At 48.7% G+C, this 22543-nt stretch overlaps 1 protein-coding gene across 1 annotated transcript; it reads right to left on the minus strand.

The window, feature by feature from the left end:
• Window positions 1-882: 882 nt before the first annotated feature.
• LOC100829004 (ankyrin repeat-containing protein At5g02620) lies at window positions 883-11087 on the minus strand. Its single transcript, XM_010238019.2, has 3 exons — window positions 10209-11087; window positions 1708-2252; window positions 883-1566 (listed from the first exon to the last, which is right to left on the minus strand). Exons 1-3 carry the CDS (start codon window positions 10987-10989, stop codon window positions 883-885), a joined length of 2010 nt encoding a protein of 669 aa, XP_010236321.2. The 5' UTR covers window positions 10990-11087.
• Window positions 11088-22543: the final 11456 nt, after the last annotated feature.

The raw sequence follows: 22543 nt of genomic DNA on the forward strand, positions 1-22543 counted from the left end.
TCTGTGGTCTCAATTTTTTTTTAATTACTGAAAATGTATCAGTGTCGGTCGCTCGTCCGACACTGATGTGGCAAAACGACCGTTACTGATGTACCAATCATCAGTGATGGGCGCGAAAACGTAACCGTCACTGATGGTGGACGGTCGCAGCGACCGTTACTGATGATACCCATCATTACTGACAGGAAGTTAGTAACGGCGGCCCGACCGTTATTGATGTCGTTTTTCGACCGTTAATGATAAGTTTTTCTGTAGTAGCCAGGAAGACGAACCTCACCTTGATATGCCGGCCATGGGGGCTGCTCGGCAGCATGTCATGGCTGCCCAGCAGATCCTGCGACGCGCACTGCTTCGTGAGGCGATGGAGCTACCGAGCTAGGTTGGATTGAAGCACGCCGTGGTGTCCTTGGCGAATCTGTGATGTGCCTCGAGAACACGCGCGCGGCCTCAGGACATCCAAGTATATATTCCCTCTTTTTTCATGAATGTTTTGCATTTGGTTTCCTTAAGGCATGACTTTGTCCAATTATATCTTTATTAATATGTGATTTATTCTCTGTCTTTTAAGTGTGCTAAATTAGCACAGAACAAGCGTATGTTCCGCACACAAAAAAGGTCAGCATCTCCGCAGCACCGGCCGTCCTACAAAACGCAGCAAAGGACCGTACCTTGTGACAACCCGATGCAAGCCCCGGTTGCCAGCCTCGATCCCGCCAATACCGTCCTATGAGGCGCGCCTACGATCATCTTATTTAATATCGTAAATGTTAATATATTTTGTATAAACTTTGTAACTTAGTGACTTAGAAAAAACTAGAACATCTTATATTTAGAAACTGAGATAGTACGAAATAAATGACATGCAAGTAGTTTCGTTTCGACTCAATGAACTCTCTTGATCCCAGTACACACGACGGCGATCGCAATGTATGGCCAGAATTGAGACCAAAATATCATTAGAATCGCCTGTGCCGGCCTCCACCATGCCCGAACTCCGCCGAGCCTCTTCACCAGCATCAACTCACTGGTGAAAACTGTCACCATGAACCAGACGGTATCGAGCAACACGAGAGCTGTGATCGCGCAAGACGCGATGGCCATCGTGCGCGCAACAGGAGGTAGCACCACGTATATCCCAACTGCGAAGGCAGCACATAGGCTCCTTTCAGCGCTGGCCATGAATATCGCGGCGTAAGCGACCGACAACATGCGGGAGGCTATGTCAATTACGACGATCCTCGCGTATATCAGACTTGTGATCGATAGGCTTGACAGGACGAAGGCGAGTATGTCGGCGACGATGAACACGTCGAAGGCGTAGTGCCCAGCGAGCGTCGGAGAGCCACCATTCTCATGGTCATCGGCACGGTAGCCCCCGGGCAGGGTAAAGGCCACGGCGAACGCCACCGTTGTAATCAGAACAGAGCTGATGCCGACGGTCTGCGTGGCTTCGGTGATCTTCTGTGCTGCTTCCTTTTCGTTTAGCCCCCTTTGGTGGAGTAATTTGTAAATACCATGCACAGCACCGGCATCTCGTAGCAACTCATCTATCATAACTCTTCCATTCTGCAAAAATATATGGGATCAAGAACACAGACAAGAAAAAAGCGAAATAACGAGTATAGGTCAACGAAATTACATGCTGTGTGCATCAGCGAAATACTGAAAGAACTACATGCATTTAATCAAGAACAATTAATTTCTTACTAATGCGTATTGAATCCCTAGGGGCATCAGGGTCGATGAAAGATCACGCGGTGTTTGCCCCTTGTTGTTTGTCAGATCGAGCTTGACCAACCGATTTTCCATCAGAAGATTGAAGATCCATAGGTTCCCGACCTGCACCGCGAGGTGCAGCGCAGTATTGCCATCATTGTCCTGCATGTTCATGAACAAGGATCCAAAATTCTGGTGCTTCGACCTGCAAGCATATCTAACAACCGGCTGGCTTTCTTCAACAACGGCGACATGGAGGAAGGTCCGGCCGTTGGCATCACGCAGCTCCGAGCAGTCATGGCGCCCGTCGAGCAAGACGGAGACTGCCTTGACTTGCTTCGTGAACGCGGCCACATGTATGGGAAACGATCCATTGCTGTCTGGCTGATACGCCAAGGATGGGTCGGCTGCTAGCAGCAAGCTGATCGCCTCGTGCAACCCCCAGGATGAGGCGAAGTGGAGAGCGGTACTTCCAGTGGGTCGCTCTGCTTGTTTGATGAGATCCCTGTTCCATTCCAATAGCATTTTGGTCATCCCTGCAGTCGATCGCTTGCAATGTTCAGCGGGTTCGTCACGAAAAAAGGACAAGCAATTAAATGGGTTTTTCCTTGAATTTGTATAAGAACCCATGCAATTCCACGTGAGTTATTTTGGAACGGAGTGAGTACAAAATTTAACGATAGGTCACGCGGTGCTTCATGACAGTTTATTCCGAACTTACGTGGTTTCTGCAACTTTTGTTTGAAACTTTGTAGAAATGTTACCTACGTGCGGTGCCTATGAATTCTAGTCAATTAATTTCAAGTTGAAGTTTCGTAATGCGGACAAATTGAAAACTAAAATTTTGGAATTTATGTAACTTCAGTTGTGCTCAAAGTACTTCCATGACTTAAATTTGAACAGCAATTTTCTAATGGACCTAGCACTAGTGCAAAATGGGCCATTCGCGACCCCCATCAGTGGCGTGTGGAGCGGACACGACTTTGATAGCAAACTATCAGTGGCGGGTACACCTCCACACGCCACTGATGGGACGACGATGGCCCATGTCTCGTCCCCCGGGGCAACCATTAGTGGCGGTCAACAAGGAAACTGCCACTGATACCAGACTATCAGTGGCGGTTAAAATCTAGCAAACGACACTGATAGGCAGGTTATCAGTGGCGTTCTTTCAAGGTGTATCCGCCACGAATGGTTGGCGAGCATCAGTGGCGAGTCCTACGTTGCGTCCGCCATTGATAGCTTGGCCATATAAATAGGCCGAGCGGCGGCCGCTGGTCGCACGCTGCGCGTCTTGTTGACCAGCTGCGGCCGCCATTCTCCTTCTCGACGGCGGAGCGCTGCCGTGCCGGAATGGCGCCGGCCACCACTACCAAGTAATCCTTCTTCTTCTCCCGGCCCGGCCATCTTCTTCTCCTTCCTCCCCTTCTTCTTCCTCTCCCCGGCCCCCTTCTAGATCTCCCCTGCGCGCGCGTGGCAGGCGAGAAAAGGTGTGTCTCCAGCTCTTTCAAACAAGCGAGCTCCTTCTTCATCACCTCTTGGCTACTCCCCAAGCATGCCGTCCCCTGTTGACCCTTCGGATTCCCAAGACTCTGAATTAAACTCGTTCCCTGCTGACGTCGATGGCGCAAAAAACACCCAAGTGTCACCGCCATATGAGAGAGCACGCCTACCCACTAGGCAACCAAGCCTCCCTCCACCTCAGATGGAATCACTGTTGGGGGCCGCAGAGTCAGCGTTTGGCTGCAAGATCCCCCAGGTCTACAAAGATGAGTAGATGAAAGTTTCCAAAAGCAGGCGAGGCAACACAAAGAGAGGGAGTAAGGAAAAGGGCTGCACAAAGGACACCGAGGAGAAGGGCAAGGATCCATTTCATGTGCGAGAAGTCGATGAGAATTGTGAAACAAGGCCTGATATTTCAAGCTTGGACCGCTTGCCTCAATATGGGTCTAGATTGGATGATGGGTCCTGTCTCGTGAGTAGAATGGGGGACAAATATCTCATTTACTACCCTGGACGACCGATGGTAGGGCCCAATAAGCTTCACGAGTTTTATATGAGCCAATCGAGGGGTTCTGCACAACATGCCTAGCAACTAAACGTTTCTAGTGCTAGAGGACTATGGCTTCTTTAACCCAGTAGAGGGGGCCATGCAGAAAGGTTCCTTCACCTTCGCACTGGATTTCGTGGATATGTTTTACCTTTTCAACCGCCAGAAGCTTGACAACAGCTTGCTAAGGCTGTGGTGTGTGTACTACATAAGGGAGACCATGCGGATAAAGAAGCACGATGTGGTCGTACTAGACCCATTACCATTTTCCTACCAAATGATCGGTCCTGGAGAGCATAAAGATGTTTCAAGAGATATGTCGCAATTGTACCTTCAGCAAGCAATGCTCAAATACCGAGACCGCGACTTCATCCTTTTAACCTACCATTTGGAGTAAGTTTATTTAATAACATATATCTATTTGTTGATCCACTACATTGTTATCCTTGCCTATAACTATTTGTTTCTTTTCAAAACAGGGAACATTGGGTCGTAATAATCATTTGTGTACCGTAGGGCACGGTCACATACTTCGATTCACTCTAAAAAGGCAAAGATGAACCACAGCGCCATTGGGGACCCATCAGAAATCTGATCGATTCGGCTTGGGATTTAGCAAAGAAGGACAGATTTCCTACCTATGGCAGGCCTAGGCTCCAACACAATTATAGGTTCCCCTGCCTGTAACAGCCTCGAGGCACCGTGTACTGCGGCTACTACTGCGCCCACCACATCGAGAATTGGATCACCAACTTCAAGCCCGCATGGAGGACGTCATTGAAGGAGCTGCACAAGAAATGGAATGAGGAGATGCGGGATATACACGTCAGGTTGGCTTGTCTACAACATCCAAAGGAACATGGCCAAGGTAATCAACAGGGAGGTGATTGATGACGCGGGCGATTTTTACGCAGGACTGGTTGTTCGGTCATATCCTGCTTAAACTTTGTAATCCATTCATGTAATACGATGATTTGCATTTGTTGCCTCTAAAACTTAACAATGTAGTGCTGCATGAAGGTTTTTTTTATGCATATGGATGTTGTTCTGATATATATATATGCTCTGGAATGAACTGTGTGATTTCTGTGTATAATTCTGTGCATATCTGGTCTATTGCTGTGTATATTAACCTGGAAATTAAATAAATTAAACAAAAAAAATTCAGTGCCGTATACCTATCAGTGCCGTATACCTATCAGTGTCGGGCGCTGACCGCCACTCATACTCAACTGCAACCGTCACTGATAGACTATCTCGGCCTGTCGTGCGGCTCGCCGGGAACCTATCTCTGTCGGGCCGTACGGCCGATCAGTGTCGGTCAGGTAGACCCGACACTGATAGGTATCCCTATCAGTGGCGTGTATTTGACCCGCCACTGATAGCTGAGCTATCAGTGGCCAGAAGTCAGTGGCGTGCGGCCCGCACGCCACTGATAGCCAATTTTGCACGACACTGATAGTCTGTTTTGTACTAGTGTAGGTCCAGCATCAACTGTCAATCACATTTTGGGATGAGCAAAATTTGTTTTGTTTTATGTTTCTGATAAACAATTCGCAATTGCTTAACGGGGTTAGATATTTAATTCGGCAAAGTATCCGGTGAAAACCACCTCTACGGTGCAAACTGTGAAAATTCCACCGAAAAAAGTTCAAAAAACTCTCAAAAAATAACATATGTTAGAAAAGTGATGTTTTATATATGTGTAAAATTTCAAGTCCGAACTCAAATTAGTTTGATAGCAACGAACAAATTCTGCATGAATAGTGGTCTTTCAGTGTTTGACACTATTCATTGTAAATTTTTCTTTTTAATTCCTTCCAAATGCTTTTGCAGGTTTGTAGAACATCACACCCCCAACATATGGTATTTTTGTAGAATTTTTTGAAAGTTTTAAACATGACTTTTATGAAGTTTGCATGATTTGCACCCCATTTAGACACAAACGGACCATTTAGTACTCTATCCCAAATTAGACCGGCAATCAAGGTTATCTCGTACATATAAAATTATTATTTTCTGTACACATAGTTTGAATAATTTTTTTTGTCTTTTTAATAATTACATTACATTTTCACTCGCAAAACATAATAATAATTACATTACATTTTAGAATATATTTTTTTATCTTAATTACTCTAATTTTACTCCTAAGTCTACACGAGTTGAATTTGTATTAATTACTCTAATTTGATTTATCTTAATTACTATATTTTTATTTATCTTAATTACTCTAATTTTAGAGTATGTGCGTGCAGGTACCATAGCACATAGAGTATGGTGTTAGGAGCACGTACTCTAGAAAATTATCCAACATTATTAGAGTAGCATAAATCTATATAATCTATAAAATTGATTCACACTAATTGAAATTGATGTTTGAAAGCTTCACATGCAAAGTGTACACATCACCATTCACATCATGCACAACATGAGCATGCAAAGTGTCCACATCACATCTTATTCATGTGTTGTAAACCACTAGAAATCCATTTTGGTGGTCCCTTCAATGATTTAATATTTTGACACATTGGATTTTTCAACTTCACGTTGTCTATAACTAGTTCACCAAGTACACGTATTTTCATGATATGTATGTCAATCTTTGAAGATCTGCACAAATTCAGGTTGACGAAGCTTCACTTTTTGGTTCCTCGAAGTTGTTAATTTTCATGTACATCAAAACTACTCATATTGTTTTGCTGCATATGCGTTATGAATGATAAATTTATTTGTCTTACAATATTCATATTTCTTTTGCATTAAATTATATTATTACCTACCATCATATCCATATGTGCATATAAAAATTTTCACGGCAACACACGGGGAAACACCCAGTTGCTCTAGAAAATTGTGCAATAGGCTCGTATCTCGGAAACTCGAGGTAAAAATCAAGCTAATTTTTTTTAAATAATACGAATATTTTAATCATTTCCGAAAATAATACGCGTTTTTCAAAAATCTCAAAAATAATACGGCCTCGGGCTGGGCGAGGCCGATTGGGCCCAGTCGGCCTGGCCCAAGCCGAGTAGGCCCAGTCAGCCTCGGCCAGGCCGACTGCATGTCGCCGGTCTAGCCCGAGGGGCCCATTCGCTCCAGTCGGCCTGGCCCAGGCCGACTCGAGCCCAGTTGGCTTCGCCCAGGCCGACTGGCCCAGTTGGTTTGGGCCAGGCCGACTGGATTCAGTTAGGCCAGTAATTCCATTCTTCCTGCGCCGATTCGAAGTAATTCTTTTTTTTCTTCGGATCCTTCCGGTCTTTTGAATTAAAATACTCGACAACATGGATAAAAGCAACACGCCGAATTCGATTGGAAGTAATTAGTCTTCGCCGCTAGTTCGTTGCATGAGCAACGCATACACGACCGAGGCCCATTTTTTGTCTCGAATCCTTGCGGTTTTTTGATAAAGAGTAACATATATCGATAATTTGCTGGACAATTTCCGTGTCGATTCTTTGCGGTTTGTTTGAACTGAAAGACTTGACATTTGGATAAATTAACATACATCGATAATGTGCTGGTTATGGAACCAAGGCACGACTAAATTAACATACATTGGTAATACCGCAATTGAACATAATTAAAGATAGCAAATACATTAGAAACACAAGCACTACTGAGTCCACTTAGGCCATTTTCCGCTCGTATCGCCACGTTCTTCTGCAGCCTTTGCCACGGCGGCCTTTTCTCTTTGCCTCTCCCTTTCTGCCTCACGAGCATCCTTGCGCCTTCGTTCCTCCTCTTGCATCTCAAGCGCTTTCTCCCTGTTTTTCCTTAGTGCTTCGTCAATCCAACGACGTTGTTCCTCCCTATGCTCTTTCATCTCTCTCTCTTGCTCCTCCTTCTCCTGAGCTGCAGCTTTTTCCGCACGCTCCTCCGCGTGGAAACGCTGCCATGCATTTCGGGACCTTGTTTTGATCTCTTCCACCGCCCAATCCGGCATCTTCGTGTCAATCCAACGATACCACATGCATAGGGTGGAGGAGACTACAAAAAGGCCTACTGTTACAAATCCGCTATGACACAGAAAACATGTTTTAGAACACCTAAATGTGCTTACCGGACGCTTGTCGTACGGCGAAACCGGGACAGGTGGTTCATACTCATAGTTCGCGCACATGAAAAACCTCATGCTCAGCTTATCTGAAAAATCTGTCACCTCCTTCACCTTGCATAGATTGCCGCACCAACACCTGAGATGTTCCTCCCCCCGAGGCAACATCGCATCTTTCATCCTCCTCGGCCTCTCGCCCTGGTCCGAGCAAGGCAAACTCATTTGGGGACACTGGAATATTGGAAAAAACAGTAGTGGGAAGAATGCTTGGATGACTACCGGAGATGAGGTATTTATAGGCTCTCAAACTCATTCTCCCGCCACCGTTTCCCTCCTCTTTTTCCCGCCTGGTTTTCCCGCCTCCTTTTCGCGCCAACGTTTCCCGCCTCATTTTCCCGCCAGCGTTTCCCGTCTCGTTTTTGCGCCACCGTTTCCCGCCTCCTTTTCCCGCCTCCTTTTACCGCCACCGTTTCCCGTCTATTTTAAGTTGTCGGTTTAAATTTCAGTCTTTCTATTGCATATGTATTTCAGTCCTGCCGTTATTTATATGCAAATGTAACTTGAATAAGAATGCGAAAATTAGTAACATGTCTCTCTCATACATAGGACCTACATCCAAATATCAGGCACGGCGTCTGGGACGGCGTTCCGAGGGTGCCTGTGGCGTGGTCCAGCCATACCTATGAGGTGGCACTACGTTGCGCGGAGGAATCACGGACCCATCCTCAGGATACTGTGTATCCTCCTGTGTGGGGTCTGGTGGCGGAGCACTGAACATCCAGCTGTGTTGGACAGAATAGTCCTCTCCTTGAGCGTGATCCTGCTCACTACCCCACGAGGGTTCGGACAACGACTACTGATGCCCGTAAACTGACCCAGATCAGCTCTGTGCTCGGTTGTTAAGACAGTACCAGAACCGTAGTAAAAAACAAACTTCACTACACCGGACATCTCTGATGCCTAAAAAAATGTTTAGACGCGTCAAATACTAAGCAGTACGGCATATTAAAAATATTAATACGCGACAAATACTAAACAATACGGCATATAAAAAATGTTTAGACGCGTCAAATACTAAGCAGTACGGCATATAAAAAATATTAAGACCGTCAAATACTAAGCAGCACGGCATATAAAAAATATTAAGACCGTCAAATACTAAGCAGTACGACATATAAAAAATATTAAGACCGTCAAATACTAAGCAGTATGGCATATGAAAAATATTAATACGCGTCAAATACTAAGCAGTACGGCATATAAATGTTTAGACGCGTCAAATACTAAGCAGTACGGCCTATAAAAATTGTTTAGACGCTCAAATACTAAGCAGTACGGCATATAAAAAATATTAGAACGCGTCAAATACTAAGCAGTACGGCATATTAAAAATATTAATAAGCGTCAAATACTAAGCAGTACGGCATATTAAAAATATTAATACGCGTCAAATACTAAGCAGTACGACATCAGAAAAAATCTATTCTATCAAAATATATTACTACCGGCCATAATATTTAGACGCATCAAATACTAAGCAGTACAACATTAACAGTTGTCCAAAATAATGAGCTCTACAAAACGCTAAAACATACTTCTATATATACATACACACGTATCCTCATAAATATATACATTATAGGATAAATACGTGAGAGATTAGGATTTACCCTTGAAGCGTGTGAACCCCAACCTCGAGCAGCCTCACAGTCACCGGATGAGCACCACCACCACCTCCAAACTCCTCCAAACCACCACCATTGCCCCAACTTAGCAACATGAAATTAGCTCAAAATGTTCAACGAAAAGATTAGATCAAGGTGTCATTGGGTGCTAAATAGCAAGGGGATGCAGTTTTGTGGGTTAAACGGGATCAAAAATCACTCATTTTGGCAAGAATTTGGGGGCATTTTTGAGGAAGAAGAAGAGAAGAAGAAGAACGCAAGGTGCAGCCAGCAGGAAGAAGAAGAGGGCTCGGTGGACTGGGCTCGCACGATGGGAAGTGAGGAAAGGAAAGGAAAAAGAGAAAAAGAAAAAAGAGAAAAGGAGTTGCGGGAGGCCTGTCGGCCAAGGCGAGGTCGAGTGGCCAGTCGGCCTGGGCTAAGCCGACTGGGCTCAGTCGGCCTGGGCCAGGCCGACTGGCTCGAGCGGGCTCCGCGCGCACGGCAGCCGCCTGTAGTCGGCCTGGCCGAGGCCGACTGGGCCCAATCGGCCTCGCCCAGCCCGAGGCCGTATTATTTTTGAAATTTTTAAAAAACGCGTATTATTTTCGGAAATGATTAAAAAATTCGTATTATTTAAATTTTTTTAGCAAAAATCAAGAGCTTCTGCGCTTGGTCTAGAAAAATCCCTATCGATTTGAAACAAGTACTCCTAACTACTCACCTTCGCTCTTAAGAACAGCCGCATGTAACGCACTTCGCCCGTCCGGTCCAGAGTAGGAGAGGGCATTGTCTTTCTCGTGCAGCTGCCATGCAATGCTGAAGTGACCCAGCGAGACGGCCAAATACAACGGCGAGGCGCCATCGGCCGGGGGCACGCGAGCTAGCTCTGGGTCCACCGCCATGAGCCGGTCAACCAAGTCCCTGCTGCCCAAACGGACCGCTTCGTGCAGCGCCGTCTCCCCCTGCTCGTTTTGCATCCTGAGGAACTCCTTCGCCTTCTCGCCGTCAACGTGGTCACTCACAGCACTTGCAAGAGCTATGAGATGAGTGACCATTCTACCCAGTCCTGCCCGGGCGGCAGAGTGCAATATCGCCTTTTTTGTTGGTGGAGAAGAGGAGGTGGCTGGACTTGCAATGGATCGCCGTCGCGCTCTGAGGAATTCCTCGCCGTCTCCCCTCGAGGCTACCACATGGAGAACGGAGTCCCCTGCCATCGTAACCGCCTCGCCAGGGGTCATTGCATATGACATCTCCACATGGACGGCGCCGGCGACAGCTTCCTCGATGTGCACGACGACGTCATCGTGCGCCTGAGGCGCTGCCGCTGCATCTCCTCTTCTGCTAAGGAGACGCTCTATCCTCTGCCAATCACCGCGCTGGGCGGCCATGAGCAGTTCGGGATGCGGCTTGAAGCCCTCATCTTGCTTGCTCTGCAGGTTCGGCCGGAGTTTGATCTGTGTTTTCTGGAGCAATTCTTGCTGCTCTGTACTAGTGGCACTCATGGTGGCTGATCCGGCCTAGCTCTCACACCGTCGTTGGACGTATGTATGCGTGTGACACCGTATGTGGATGGATTCAGCTCGACTAGACTTTGTGCGGTACTCCATCCGTCCCATAACTAGCTCTAGCTAGTTCATATTCGTACCAATTTTTATGGTACGGAGGGAGTATTTGGCTACTTGGCTGACTCAAAGTATAAAGAGAGAATGCGCTGACCAATGCAGCCACCAGAAAATGAGATTCTTCCTCAAACTTCACGTAGAGGACGGTGAGCTAGCTTGTGCGAACCAGTGGGAGCAGTTCGCCTTCCTGTCAGGGAATAGGATTCCGCCAGCAAAAGTTCAGTTCTTTGCCACAGGGAACACGCGATCATTCTCTATGTTACTCTCGTGTAACTGCACAGCAATCACCAATCAGAGGCCGGATCAATTCTGGCCACTTTAATGTGTAGCCACTCGAGATATTTCGCTTCTGCACACGTTTGCATTCCATTTCTGAGATGGGCACGGGCCATTGGCTCAACAAGACAGCAATTCGTGTCTTTCAGCTTGTTGGTGAAACACGCAAGCCCCTCTCCATGAACCATAGGAGGATACGATCCGAACCATTGTTCGTCCCTCTGTGATACTGTCCCTGAATTTTCCAAGCACTTCGGTTCACTTGGGCTAACATAGTAGTCAAAACATGCCAACTGAAAGACTCAGATGGCAGGCGACAATAGAAGCATTGGAAGTTTGGCAAGTTCCGACCGTGAGTCAGAAGGAAATATGTGGCGACAAACTTATTTTCCACCTCGTTTTAACTGCTACTTCTACTTGTCAAGGCTCAGCATTAAGCTGGTAGATTTTCAGGCGGCAATGGCAGTACCAACACACACACCGCACTAGAAACAGCATGAATCTAAGCAAATTTCAGATTTTTAATCTCGTATGAGCAGTGTCCTCAAGAAGAACCGTGCATACTGAAGTTTACAATATAATTCTTCTGAACACTTATAATTCTACACGCCCCCCTCAGACGTGCGAAAACACAAGGACGGCTGCGATTGAAGCGTGCCCCTTCGGCCGTTAGGTCAGTTTTGTAAATATCGCGGCCGTACAACCCAATGTATCACCATCGAAAGCCCATCCGGGTCACAAGGGGTTGTAGGCGTATACGTACTCGCATGGCGTACGTCTGTTGTGGCATAAACAAGGCAGTATCGATCCACGGACCATGCCCTCTTGGCGAAGAAATTGATTGTTCCCAATTGGAATCAGATTATCGCAAGAAAGGACAGGCCATGGGTCCATGAGGAGGACGGTGATTGGAGGGGTCGGCCGATGGCCATGGATCCGTCAGAGGGCAGTTGGGAAGAAGGAGGCGGCTTCTGGGCCAGAAAAAAATAACATCAGAATTAATCTCAGCCGTTAAATTACAAGAAGCACGGATGGGATGTAACAGCCTGAGAGCAACACTTTACTTTTAAGCCCTTGTTGGACCTGTTTGTAATTTAATTAATGTTGCCATGACATTTACATTTGCATCCATGCCATGTCATATCCATCTTTGCTATGAATTTTAAAATCACCACTTCAACTTGTTGTTTGAAATCTTGTTGTTAGAATTTGCTAGAAGATTCAAATATGAATCTTCCCTCTTTCTCTTTTGGGTTTTAAATTCCTTTTTCCTAAAATTGCAAATGACATTTGAATGGGTTTTGATTTAAACCTTTACCCCCATTTGAATATTTACAAATTTGAATTTCTCCTACTCCTCAACTTTCAAAATGGTATTTGAAATTTGAATCAAGAAAACAAAGTACAAACAAAACTATTTGCAAAAGAGAAAACAGAAAAAGGAAAAGGAAAAAGAAAGAAAAACTTACCTTCTTACCTTCGGCCCGAGTCGGCCCAGGCCACTCGGCCCAACTTCTCGCGCGCAAGCAGTCCAACTCGGCCCACTTCCTCTCGGCGCGCCCAGCGTGGCCCAACTTCACCTGCGCGCGCCGCGTTACGCCTCCCAACAGCGAAGGCGTATTTCGGACAGCTTCTTCCTCTACGTTTTCTTCTCCGAGCAGAGGGGGCGCCCGCGCCACGTTGACAACGACAGCGACGGGGGGGCTCCGCGCCGCCTATTTAAGCAAGCCGCGCCTCCTCTCAGCCCTAGCGCAAGGAAATCCTAGACGGGTCCTCCTCCCTCCTTTTCTGCGAACCGCCGTCGCCTTCCTTTCCGAGCCGTGGGCGCCACCGCGTCGAGCCGCCGTCTCCGTCGTCTTCAAGCCCGGCCGACCGCGTCATGAGATCCCCGACGTCGACTACTTCCTTGGGGCGTGAGGAATTCCGCCGAGATCGACGTCAGCCATGCCTAGCTCCTCTTCTTCGTCTCCGGCCGCCGACGAGTCTTCTGCAAATTCCGGCGAGCTCCCTCCTCTTCACCGGTGAATTCTTGCTCGGTGAGCTTCGCCACGTCCCCGCGCACCCGTGCCCCCTCTCCTTCCTCTCTTTAGCTCACCGTAGCTCTAGGTTGCGACGACCGTGCCCGGGACGCCACCGGCGAGCTTCCGCTCCATGCCTTGCCGGTGCTCCAGGGAGGCTTGCGTGGTGGCCGTCGAGCCACCTTGCCTCTCCCGGTCTTGGAACGATGGAAAGGCTGAGCCTTTGCTCCGCCGTGCCGTGTGGTCGCCGCCGACGAGCCTTGCCGTGGCCGCCGCACGCGCCCGCAAGCCACCGGCTCCCTTTGGTTTAAAAGGGTATGCGCCCTATAGCTATCGAGATCCGATTCGTAGCCCAAGTGGTAGCTTGTTCCGTCCGTTCGTTCCAGATCCGCGCGTCGCGGGTTCGATTCCTCGCCGGCATGGGTTAAACCCCCCCCCCTTTTTTTTTGGATTTCACTGGTCACTGACAAGTGGGCCCCATGGACCCACCTGTCAGCGACTTGGTGCACTGCTGCGCCGGGTGAACCGAGTCATGCGCCGGAACCGTTTTTTTTTTCGTTTTAGTTTTGTTTATTTGCAGAAAATGTGTTATCTTATTTAAATCCTAGTAAATGCACGCTAAATCCAAATTGGGCAAACCATATATGTTTTGGAATCAGAAAAATGGAAGGAATTTAACTGTGCAGCTAGATTTCCACTTTGAGGTTTCGAATTTCAAATCTGTCCCAGATTTGAAATTCAAACTTATAAACTTGTGTAGCTCCTAATTTAAAATTGGTAATGCTTTTGAACCTTCTGTAAAGATGTAAATTATTCCTTGGAACTTGTATTTTATGACCATGTTCACTGTTTAGAACTTTTGGGTGAAGTATAGCTACTGCTATCATCTATCTTACTAGCTCATGGATAACCTAATTCACGAAATGCCTAGAACTCTTGTTAAAGTTGAATGCATCATCTTATCACATGCCATGCATTCTTGTTTGCGTATTGCACTCTATGTATGCTTATTTATCGTACCTTGTGTGTGTTTGGATCTTATCGTTAGCGTCTACGCCGCACTTCGCCGACGAACCAGGTTCCCACACCTACTCGGACCCCCTCTCTCGGTGCCCAGCGACCGAGGATCCAGGCAAGCAGCCATTCCTTGACCATGTTGTTTATACCCAATGCCTCTCTCTCATTCTTGCATTAAGTTACGTTCTAAGTCTTGTCACGTTGCCTCTAGGATTGCATAGCTTTTAGTCTGCTCTACTCAAATGCCTTTTGTCTTGTTACTTGTCCTATTTGTTTTATTGCCCTACTTGGTCATTAGAAGTCTTGCTTCGATTGCTAGTCTAGTTTCCTTATTTGGGGTTATACAATTGCTGCATCCACATGCTACTTCCTGTATTTAAAATTGCAATTATTAAACTGTGACCTGTTATTACCTGCAACAACGCAACGATGGGAGGCCGTGCTCACGCGTTGGTGATTTGTTCCATTTGTTCCATTTTCGCCTAACCGCTCGTGGGTGAAGTTATGGCTTTCCCCTCGGCCTAGTACTCGTTTCGTAGCTCTTCCAGGGACCACATAGTTCGGGCGTTCCTTTGGCATATCGCATATACACTGGTGTGGTGTTGGAGATTTATTGGTACTTTGCATTCATATAGGGCTTGCGGCACTAGTCTGGAGTGGTTATCTTGCGGGCTATGAATCGCTACCAGCTGTCCTCGCAACTCTTGTGTCCGTACGACGCTTCGGCCGGGCTCTCGTTTCGGATAGACTCAGTTGGGTGGTCCCCTGGATTAGTTGTGGGGCTTGGAACCGCCGTGTTGCCCAATCCTGCCGACACACGCCTTCGTGTGTTCCTTCTCGAGTGGCAATAAGGGTTGGACGAACGTGTACGGGTAAATTGGTGCACCCTGCAGGGATAAATCTTTCGGAAAGCCGTGTCCGCGGTTATGGACGACTTGGTTGGTCATTACTTGATCATAGAGAACTTAATCCAACTTAATCTCAAAACTTGAGTAGTAATTAGCCTTAATCTTGGATATGATTAAAACTGCTTGAGTGTGAGTGCCTTTGGATCATTTCCTCACAAGGGGTTGAGGGGGTGATAAGAGGTTGCGTTTGATTGGTGTTAGTTATTAGAAGATCACCTTACTTAGTAGACGCTTCTTATCCTCTAATTAGACGATGTCATTGGTGTGTCTCTCCAGATATATTGCTGCTGCATAACCCACCATATTTATCCATCCTTTGAAACTTGTTGCATAATTAGATTAGTTCTCCCCGTAAGTCTTGCGAGTACTTTGTACTCAGTTGCCTTGCAACGTTGTTTTCTCCAGACTTCCCAGAGGAGTAGGTGAGTGGTTACTTCGTGGAGTTCGACGACGACAGCTTCGACGTTTAGCCAGCAGATTCCAGAGCAGGGTTCTGTAAACTTGTGGCGGGCTCTCCTTTCAATTTCAGCCTCTTAGACAATAAATGTAATCTTGTTCGTACTCGGGCCTAATTTGCTTCCGCTGGTGTAATGATGATTGTGGACATGTGTCCGTGAGTTGTAATAACTTGGTATTTCACTCTTTGTATGAGCTTAACTTAATCTTGTGTCGTAGAGTGATGTTATGATATCATTTTTGTTCCAACCTGCGGTGAACACATTGCTTGTATGTTGTGAAGTGTTCATCGTAGGGTGGCACTGGGGCTTAACTTATGTGCGAGTTAGCATTTTGGGCTAAATTGCATAAATTCGGTCCCGGAGTCTCACATGGGATTACAGGCAAGCCGCGTTGACGGTAACCAAGGCAGATTCTCACCTCGCACGCGTCATTAATTAATAGCAGCCTTAACAGAAAAATTACAAAAAAATCTAGTATTTGCCGTTTCTACTCCCGAAGGAATTAATGGCCCAGCGTAATTGTAGGGGCAACTAACTATATATTCATTTCGTTTCCTATCCGGCAATTAGGCATGCATGGCAGTTAACTCCACTAAAGAGCCGAACTCCTGAGTTAGATGGCCGCTTCAGTTACGAGAAAAAAAAAAGGAAACATGGGGCTCGTACAAGGGAATCGGGGAGATCAGCCCATCAATTTGAAGAACGGACCAACACGGAGGAAATATATGTGACTATGTGGTTATACAGGGCTTGCATACGGATTACGATAAACAACGGAGGACTTGAACAAAAAACATAACTTAAACACAAAGACATACTTCATTTATTATGATAGGGTTGCAAAGATTACAGTCCTCTGACAATCTGCCAGTAAAATCAGGGATCTGTTGCTAAAAAACAACCATACAAGGCTGTCATCGCAAGGCTCTTGTGCGCCTTGCGACAGCCAGATCCCCATGAACACCAGGCATTCCGAGGAACTGCAAGTAAAAAGCAACCCTACATGACTCCACACAGACACTACAGAGAAAACAGTACACAGGACTCCCACAAACCCAAACTCAATAACCATACCCACTAGATAAGTCGACAGACACTCCGGGCATCAGCAATCCTGGACACCAGCGTCCAACGGCCGGCGATGCCAGCAGTCGGGGTCGTGAAGCTTGAGAGCAGCCATTGGCGCCTGGACACTAGAGCAACCTAAAAAACCAGGAAAGCAATGAAAAATGACACTGGACACTAGAGCAACCTAAAAAACCAGTAAGGTCTATAATGGCAAGGAACGGTTCCTGGATGGAGGGGCAGGATGCCAGTGATGGCAACCAGATGCTCAAAAAACAGATTACCTCCTGAGGGGTTGTTTGTGAAAAAACGAGCATTTGGCTAAATGCGCCCTCCAAAAAAGACCGGACCTTGAACAAAGTTCGAAAGCCCACCACGGCCCTTGCACGAGCCAAAAAACTGGCTAATATGGGATAGACGGTTGTGCTACCGCTGCTAAGGACGTATATCTGCATATGGAGGCGGCTGACCCATTCAGTGTACACGAGTCCAGCCAGCAATGAAGCATCTTTTTTTTAGGAAACCACACTCTGGTGCGCCTATTTGTATTGAGAAGAAAGGCCTAAGCCGACAAATACAATGACCGAATCCAGTCCACAACAGAAAGAAAAGAAACACAAGAGGGAGAAAAATCCCTAACAGCAAAACTAACTACTCTCTCAGCAAACCCACAGTCATCCACCTCTTACGGTCCTCGTCGATGTCCTTCAGGAGCTGACTCTGCGGGAGGATACGATCATGGAGGATGCGATGGTTCCTCTCAAGCCAGAGGCTGCGAAGGGTGAGGAGAATAATGCCCCCAAACGACTTACGGGAAACGATCGGCCAAGCCAAGAGAGTTCTCTCCCACCAAGACCGAAGACAGTCGGAGAAGGAAGGGGAAAAAGACCCCAGACCTCTGGCAGACAAAACTTCGAACCAAACTTGGCAAGACCCCGGTAGAGCCGACGTTCGCCTGTCCAGCAACAATCGCGCAGGGCAGTCCAAGCGAAAAGCTGATATTTTAGGGGAGCCTTGGAAAGCCACACGAAGTCGAAGCGCTCAGCCGAAGCACCAAGGAATAGGGCCCGGTAAGCCGACAGGGAGGAGAAGGTCCTGTTCAAAGTCCACTTACACACACAGGAATCCCCCTCCTGAGATAGAGGAGGCATGAGGGAGAGACGCTCCCACAAGCGCAAGAACTGCCCAATCGCAATGAGCGAGAGCCCACCACGAATGTCCGAAACCCACACGGCCATGGCCAAGCTAGACGCCACCGTGCGCGAGAGAATCGCCTTGGGCCTAATCAAACTGTAAAGAGACGGGGCCATGTCCTCAATGCACTTGCCGTCAATCCACCGGTCCTTCCAGAACAAGGTTGAGAGCCCATTACCCACCTGCGAGGAGCAGGAAGCATGGAAGAAGGAGAATTCCATACCTCCGCCTCCGACCAAGGAGAATCCAGCGAAGAGAGATCCGGAATCAGCGGTAAAGCCGGGCCAGATCAAGAGAACGACACCGTAGAGCGCCCGGCCCTAAAGCGGCAGCAAAGAAATTATGGGCCGCCTCTTCTGAGGCCTATTGATCAGACGAGACCACACCACAAATAGACAACCGATGGATGAAATTGCGCTTTCTATGCATGGCAGCATGGGCATGGAAAAACCAGGTGTTAGCATCGCCCTCTTTGAGCCACAGAAGCCAGGATTGCTGGCGAGCAATGGTCCGCTCAAGGGAGGCAAGAGCAAGGCAGTGCCACTTCAAGAGCTTACGGAAGTTCGCCTCCTCGGACGAGAGGGGACGCTGATCTTGAGCCGAGTCAAAATGCAGGATGAGTTCATGCGCAAGACAGAGCTGCAGCTTGATATTCCCTACATTACGCTCGCTCCACTTGCGGAGGCCGCCAGCTGTAGCACGCAGGCGCCGATCGAGATCGAGCAGCGGCGTAGACAGGCATGGCGGCACCGAGGTCCACAGATGAGCAACCTCCACCGCAAAACCGGGCATAGAAGGTCAGAAACTTTGAAACTGAAAACGGCGCTTGAGCGACGCAGCCGGTGCCAGGCTCATGAGCAGGAGTGGTCCGAAACGGAAGGGGAGGCCGCGAAGAGGATGTTGTCAGGGAAACGCAATTCCCATTCCACAGATCCAAACCAATGGTCAAGCTTCTCCCAGGTGGGGTTATCGCGCTCATTAGACCACGTGAACGAGCGGCCAACAAGCAGCGCATCCTTAAGGGCGAGCTCATTGACAAACAGCCTGAAGAGGCGAATCCAGGAGCGACGGACATTAGGGTTGTTTTTATCTTTCGGATCAAGCAAGAGATTAAAATCTCCTGCCACTGCCCACGCACCCAGAAAGGAAACACGAAGCTCACCCAGTTCATCAAGAAAGACATGCTTGAGCTCGTCGTCTGTGGGGCCATAGACCGCCGAGAACCACCACGGAGAGCCCCCACGCGGACAAACACGCACAGAAAGAGAGAAAACACCTGGAGAGAGGGAGTCGAGAACCACACGAGCAGACTGCCAAGCAATGAGAATCCCTCCACGCGTCCCAACAGCCGGGAAGTAATCAAACCCATCGAAATGGGCATCAATTAAGGAACAAAATGTCGAATGCAGATACAAACTCGAACTTGGACTCGATAAAACAAATGATAGACGCATTTGATTGAAGAACCACAGCCCTAATGGCTCTACAGCGGCTCGGGTCATTGAGACCCCGGACATTCCGCACAAGAAACGAGAGGTTAGTGTCTTCCATGAGAACGACCCTACATCCACAGAGCAACACCAATTAAGCTGGTGCATCCTCCACTGCAACCCAGATTATAAACAGAGTAGCAAGCGCCTCGATGTCCAATGGCGAAGCGGATGAGAGAATTTCTCTTTGTAGTGTTGCAGATCAACGTTCGTGAAGGAGTAGCTTGCGTCGGATATGCCAAACTTGGACATTAAGACACCTTGTGCTTTGCGGACCGCCGGGCAGGACGCCATGGGGTGGCGTGCAAGGCGAGGGCTGTGACGAGGCGAGAAGCTCGGCGAAAGAAGCTGTCGACGACGCTGGATGACCGAGACGGAGAGGATCGGCTAAGGCGCAACAGCCTGCACTGAGTTGACGAAGGCCAGCAAAGGCTGGGATGCAATCTCCGCAGGCATGGGGGCGGCGGCCACACAATCTCAGCATTCATCGAAGAGCTCCGGCCCAAGTCCACCACCTAGGTGACGGCCTGAGCAGGAGTGGAGTCCCGCACAGGAGCCAGCAGGCCTGGCATGACAACAAATGGCCCAACAGTCGCAGCGGCCCGTGCCGCGAGGGGTGGGAGGCCCACCACCGCGGAAGGCGAGCATGACAACCACAACGAGGGGGACGTTTGCGTACCCACGCACAGACCACCATGCAGAGCAACCACGCCGACGTTAGAAGCCCGAAAACCCGACACGCGTGGACTAGGAGGGTCAGAACCACGCGGCGGAGATGGGCAAAAGTCCCCGGTTGGGTGTAGGGGCACAAGCGGTTGGGAGGAAAACTCCATAGCGTGACCATCCATGAGCGATTCCTGCAACAGGGCGACACCATAGGAGTCCGTGATCCCCGTGGGCCCGGGAGGGCAATGCCCCACTGCAGCCCGCGCAGGCAGGGAGCAATCCAGAGGGGAAATCGCTACCCGTTGCCGGCGACGTGGGACAGGCCACCGGAGAAACCAACAAAGTGGTAGGAACCACCAACGACGGAGGAGCCGCCTGCAAGTCCACCGGCGACGAAAGGCGCACAACCGCGGGCGCCGCCGGCTCCTCCACCAAAGGCGCAGAAGGCTGGGACACCACCGACCACCACACGCGTTTCGTGGGCTCACGACCGCGGGCGTTACCACGTCTATTTCTCTGATGCTAACGCTTGTGCGAGGGCTGCTGGGCTGGGATATGCGGCGGGCACTTGTCGGAACCGTCGTCATCGGATGGGCGGCCGTTGTGACCGATGTTGCCATCGTTCCAACGACCGTCCAAGGAGCGATCAGAACTGGGCTCCCGAGACGCCTCCACTTCACAGACCGAACCGAGATAGGCACTACTACAGAAAACCCCATCCGTGATCTCCCTCCAGTGGCGGTTAAAACGGACCAAAAAACACACCACCATTGGAGGCCTCTCGAGGCATCCACGAGCGCCACCAGTGGCGGTGAATATTGTCCTGAAACAAGTCACCGCCACTGGTGGTCCATCACCAGTGGCGGTGTTTGTCACCGCCACTGGAAATGGCCATGGAAACCCTAACAACCCTCGGTGGCGGTCGTAAAAAAGACCTGCCACTGGTAGGCCACCCGATACATGATGGTACTACTCAGTCTCCGTGACCTTCCCTGAACCCCTTAAGCACGCCCGATCGTTCGTTTAGTACTCAACCGAACGGGGAACGCACTGAGCACTGAGTAGTAACCACCGGTAAGTGGGGCGGCAGAATCCTTTTTATGCTGGTCGGAACTCATGTAAACTAGCAAGGTGGGACTAAAGATGGGAAACTGGTGGGAGAGAACCAGCGGCGGGCCTCAGGTTACCCGCTACTGCTAAGGCCTCCAGTGGCGGTTTATTTTTCCGCCCGCCACTGGAGGTCACCAGTGGCGGTTTATCCGTACACCCGCCACTAGTGACCTTCCTATTATATAAATATTGTGCGAGCCCGAAGCAGTTCGAGCTCACGCGTCTGTCTTGGACAACCTGCAGCTCTGCTCCTCACCGGCGGCGAAGCCCTACCAAAATTGATGGCGGCGGCTCGAAGGTAGCTTGCCCCCCCCCCCCATCTCCTTCTTCTTTCTCTCCCTTCTTCCTCCGCTTCTTCTTCTTCAATTTGGCCAAAAAGCCATTAACGGCGCGGTGGCCGGTGGTGGCAAATCCGGCCCCGATCTCTCTCCAGCGGCTCTCCCGGGCTGCCCCCGCTTTCTGTGGAGCTCCCCCTCACCCTAGTGAGGGCCCTCCCTCCCGGATCCCTCTCTCTCTCTCTCGCTTTAATTTTGCTCCGATGAGCTCCCTCTCTCTCTAGCTCTCTCTCTTTGCAGCTCTCTCTCTCTAGCTCTCTCTCTAGAGTCCATGGCCGCTGCTGCTTATGGGGGAGCTTAGCCCTTGGGGGTTAGCCCTAGGGTTAAGCTTAACCTCGGGACCGGTGTACGTGCATGTTAAGCATATTAAATGTGTGTTGACACCGGCCTTCGTGCCATGTATTTCTTATGTGATGTGATATCGGCCGTCGTGCCGATGTGGGTGGGGGTAATTTGTTTTTGATGCAGGCATCGAATTTCGTAGTGCAAAATGCTAATTTTTTTAGCAAAGGTCATGCCGAAATCTTCCATTTTTGTCGATCAAGCTGATTTGTTTATTTTTTAAAAAATTGTGTTGTAGCTCGATGGGCCGTGCTTGGATGTACGAGGACAAGTTACGTGTTGAGTGGATAGAGCGGCTGAAGACTTTTGTCGATGCTGGCGTGGAAGGTATGCATAGGAAAGGGAGTGATAAGATGTGTTGTCCCTGTGTGAGATGTCGGAACAGCAAGCTGTACGAGCCAGAGGATGTCGAGATGCAGTTGCTCATGCGGGGATTTGTGTCTGGTTATTCAAGGTGGACTTCTCACGGGGAGGATGGCATTGAAGTCGATGACGGCATTGAGATGGAAAACATGGAGTCTGACGACCAGCCTAGTGAAGAAGCATACTGTGGCG

Source organism: Brachypodium distachyon, chromosome 3, assembly GCF_000005505.3.
Source record: "Brachypodium distachyon strain Bd21 chromosome 3, Brachypodium_distachyon_v3.0, whole genome shotgun sequence".
NCBI lineage: Eukaryota > Viridiplantae > Streptophyta > Magnoliopsida > Poales > Poaceae > Brachypodium > Brachypodium distachyon.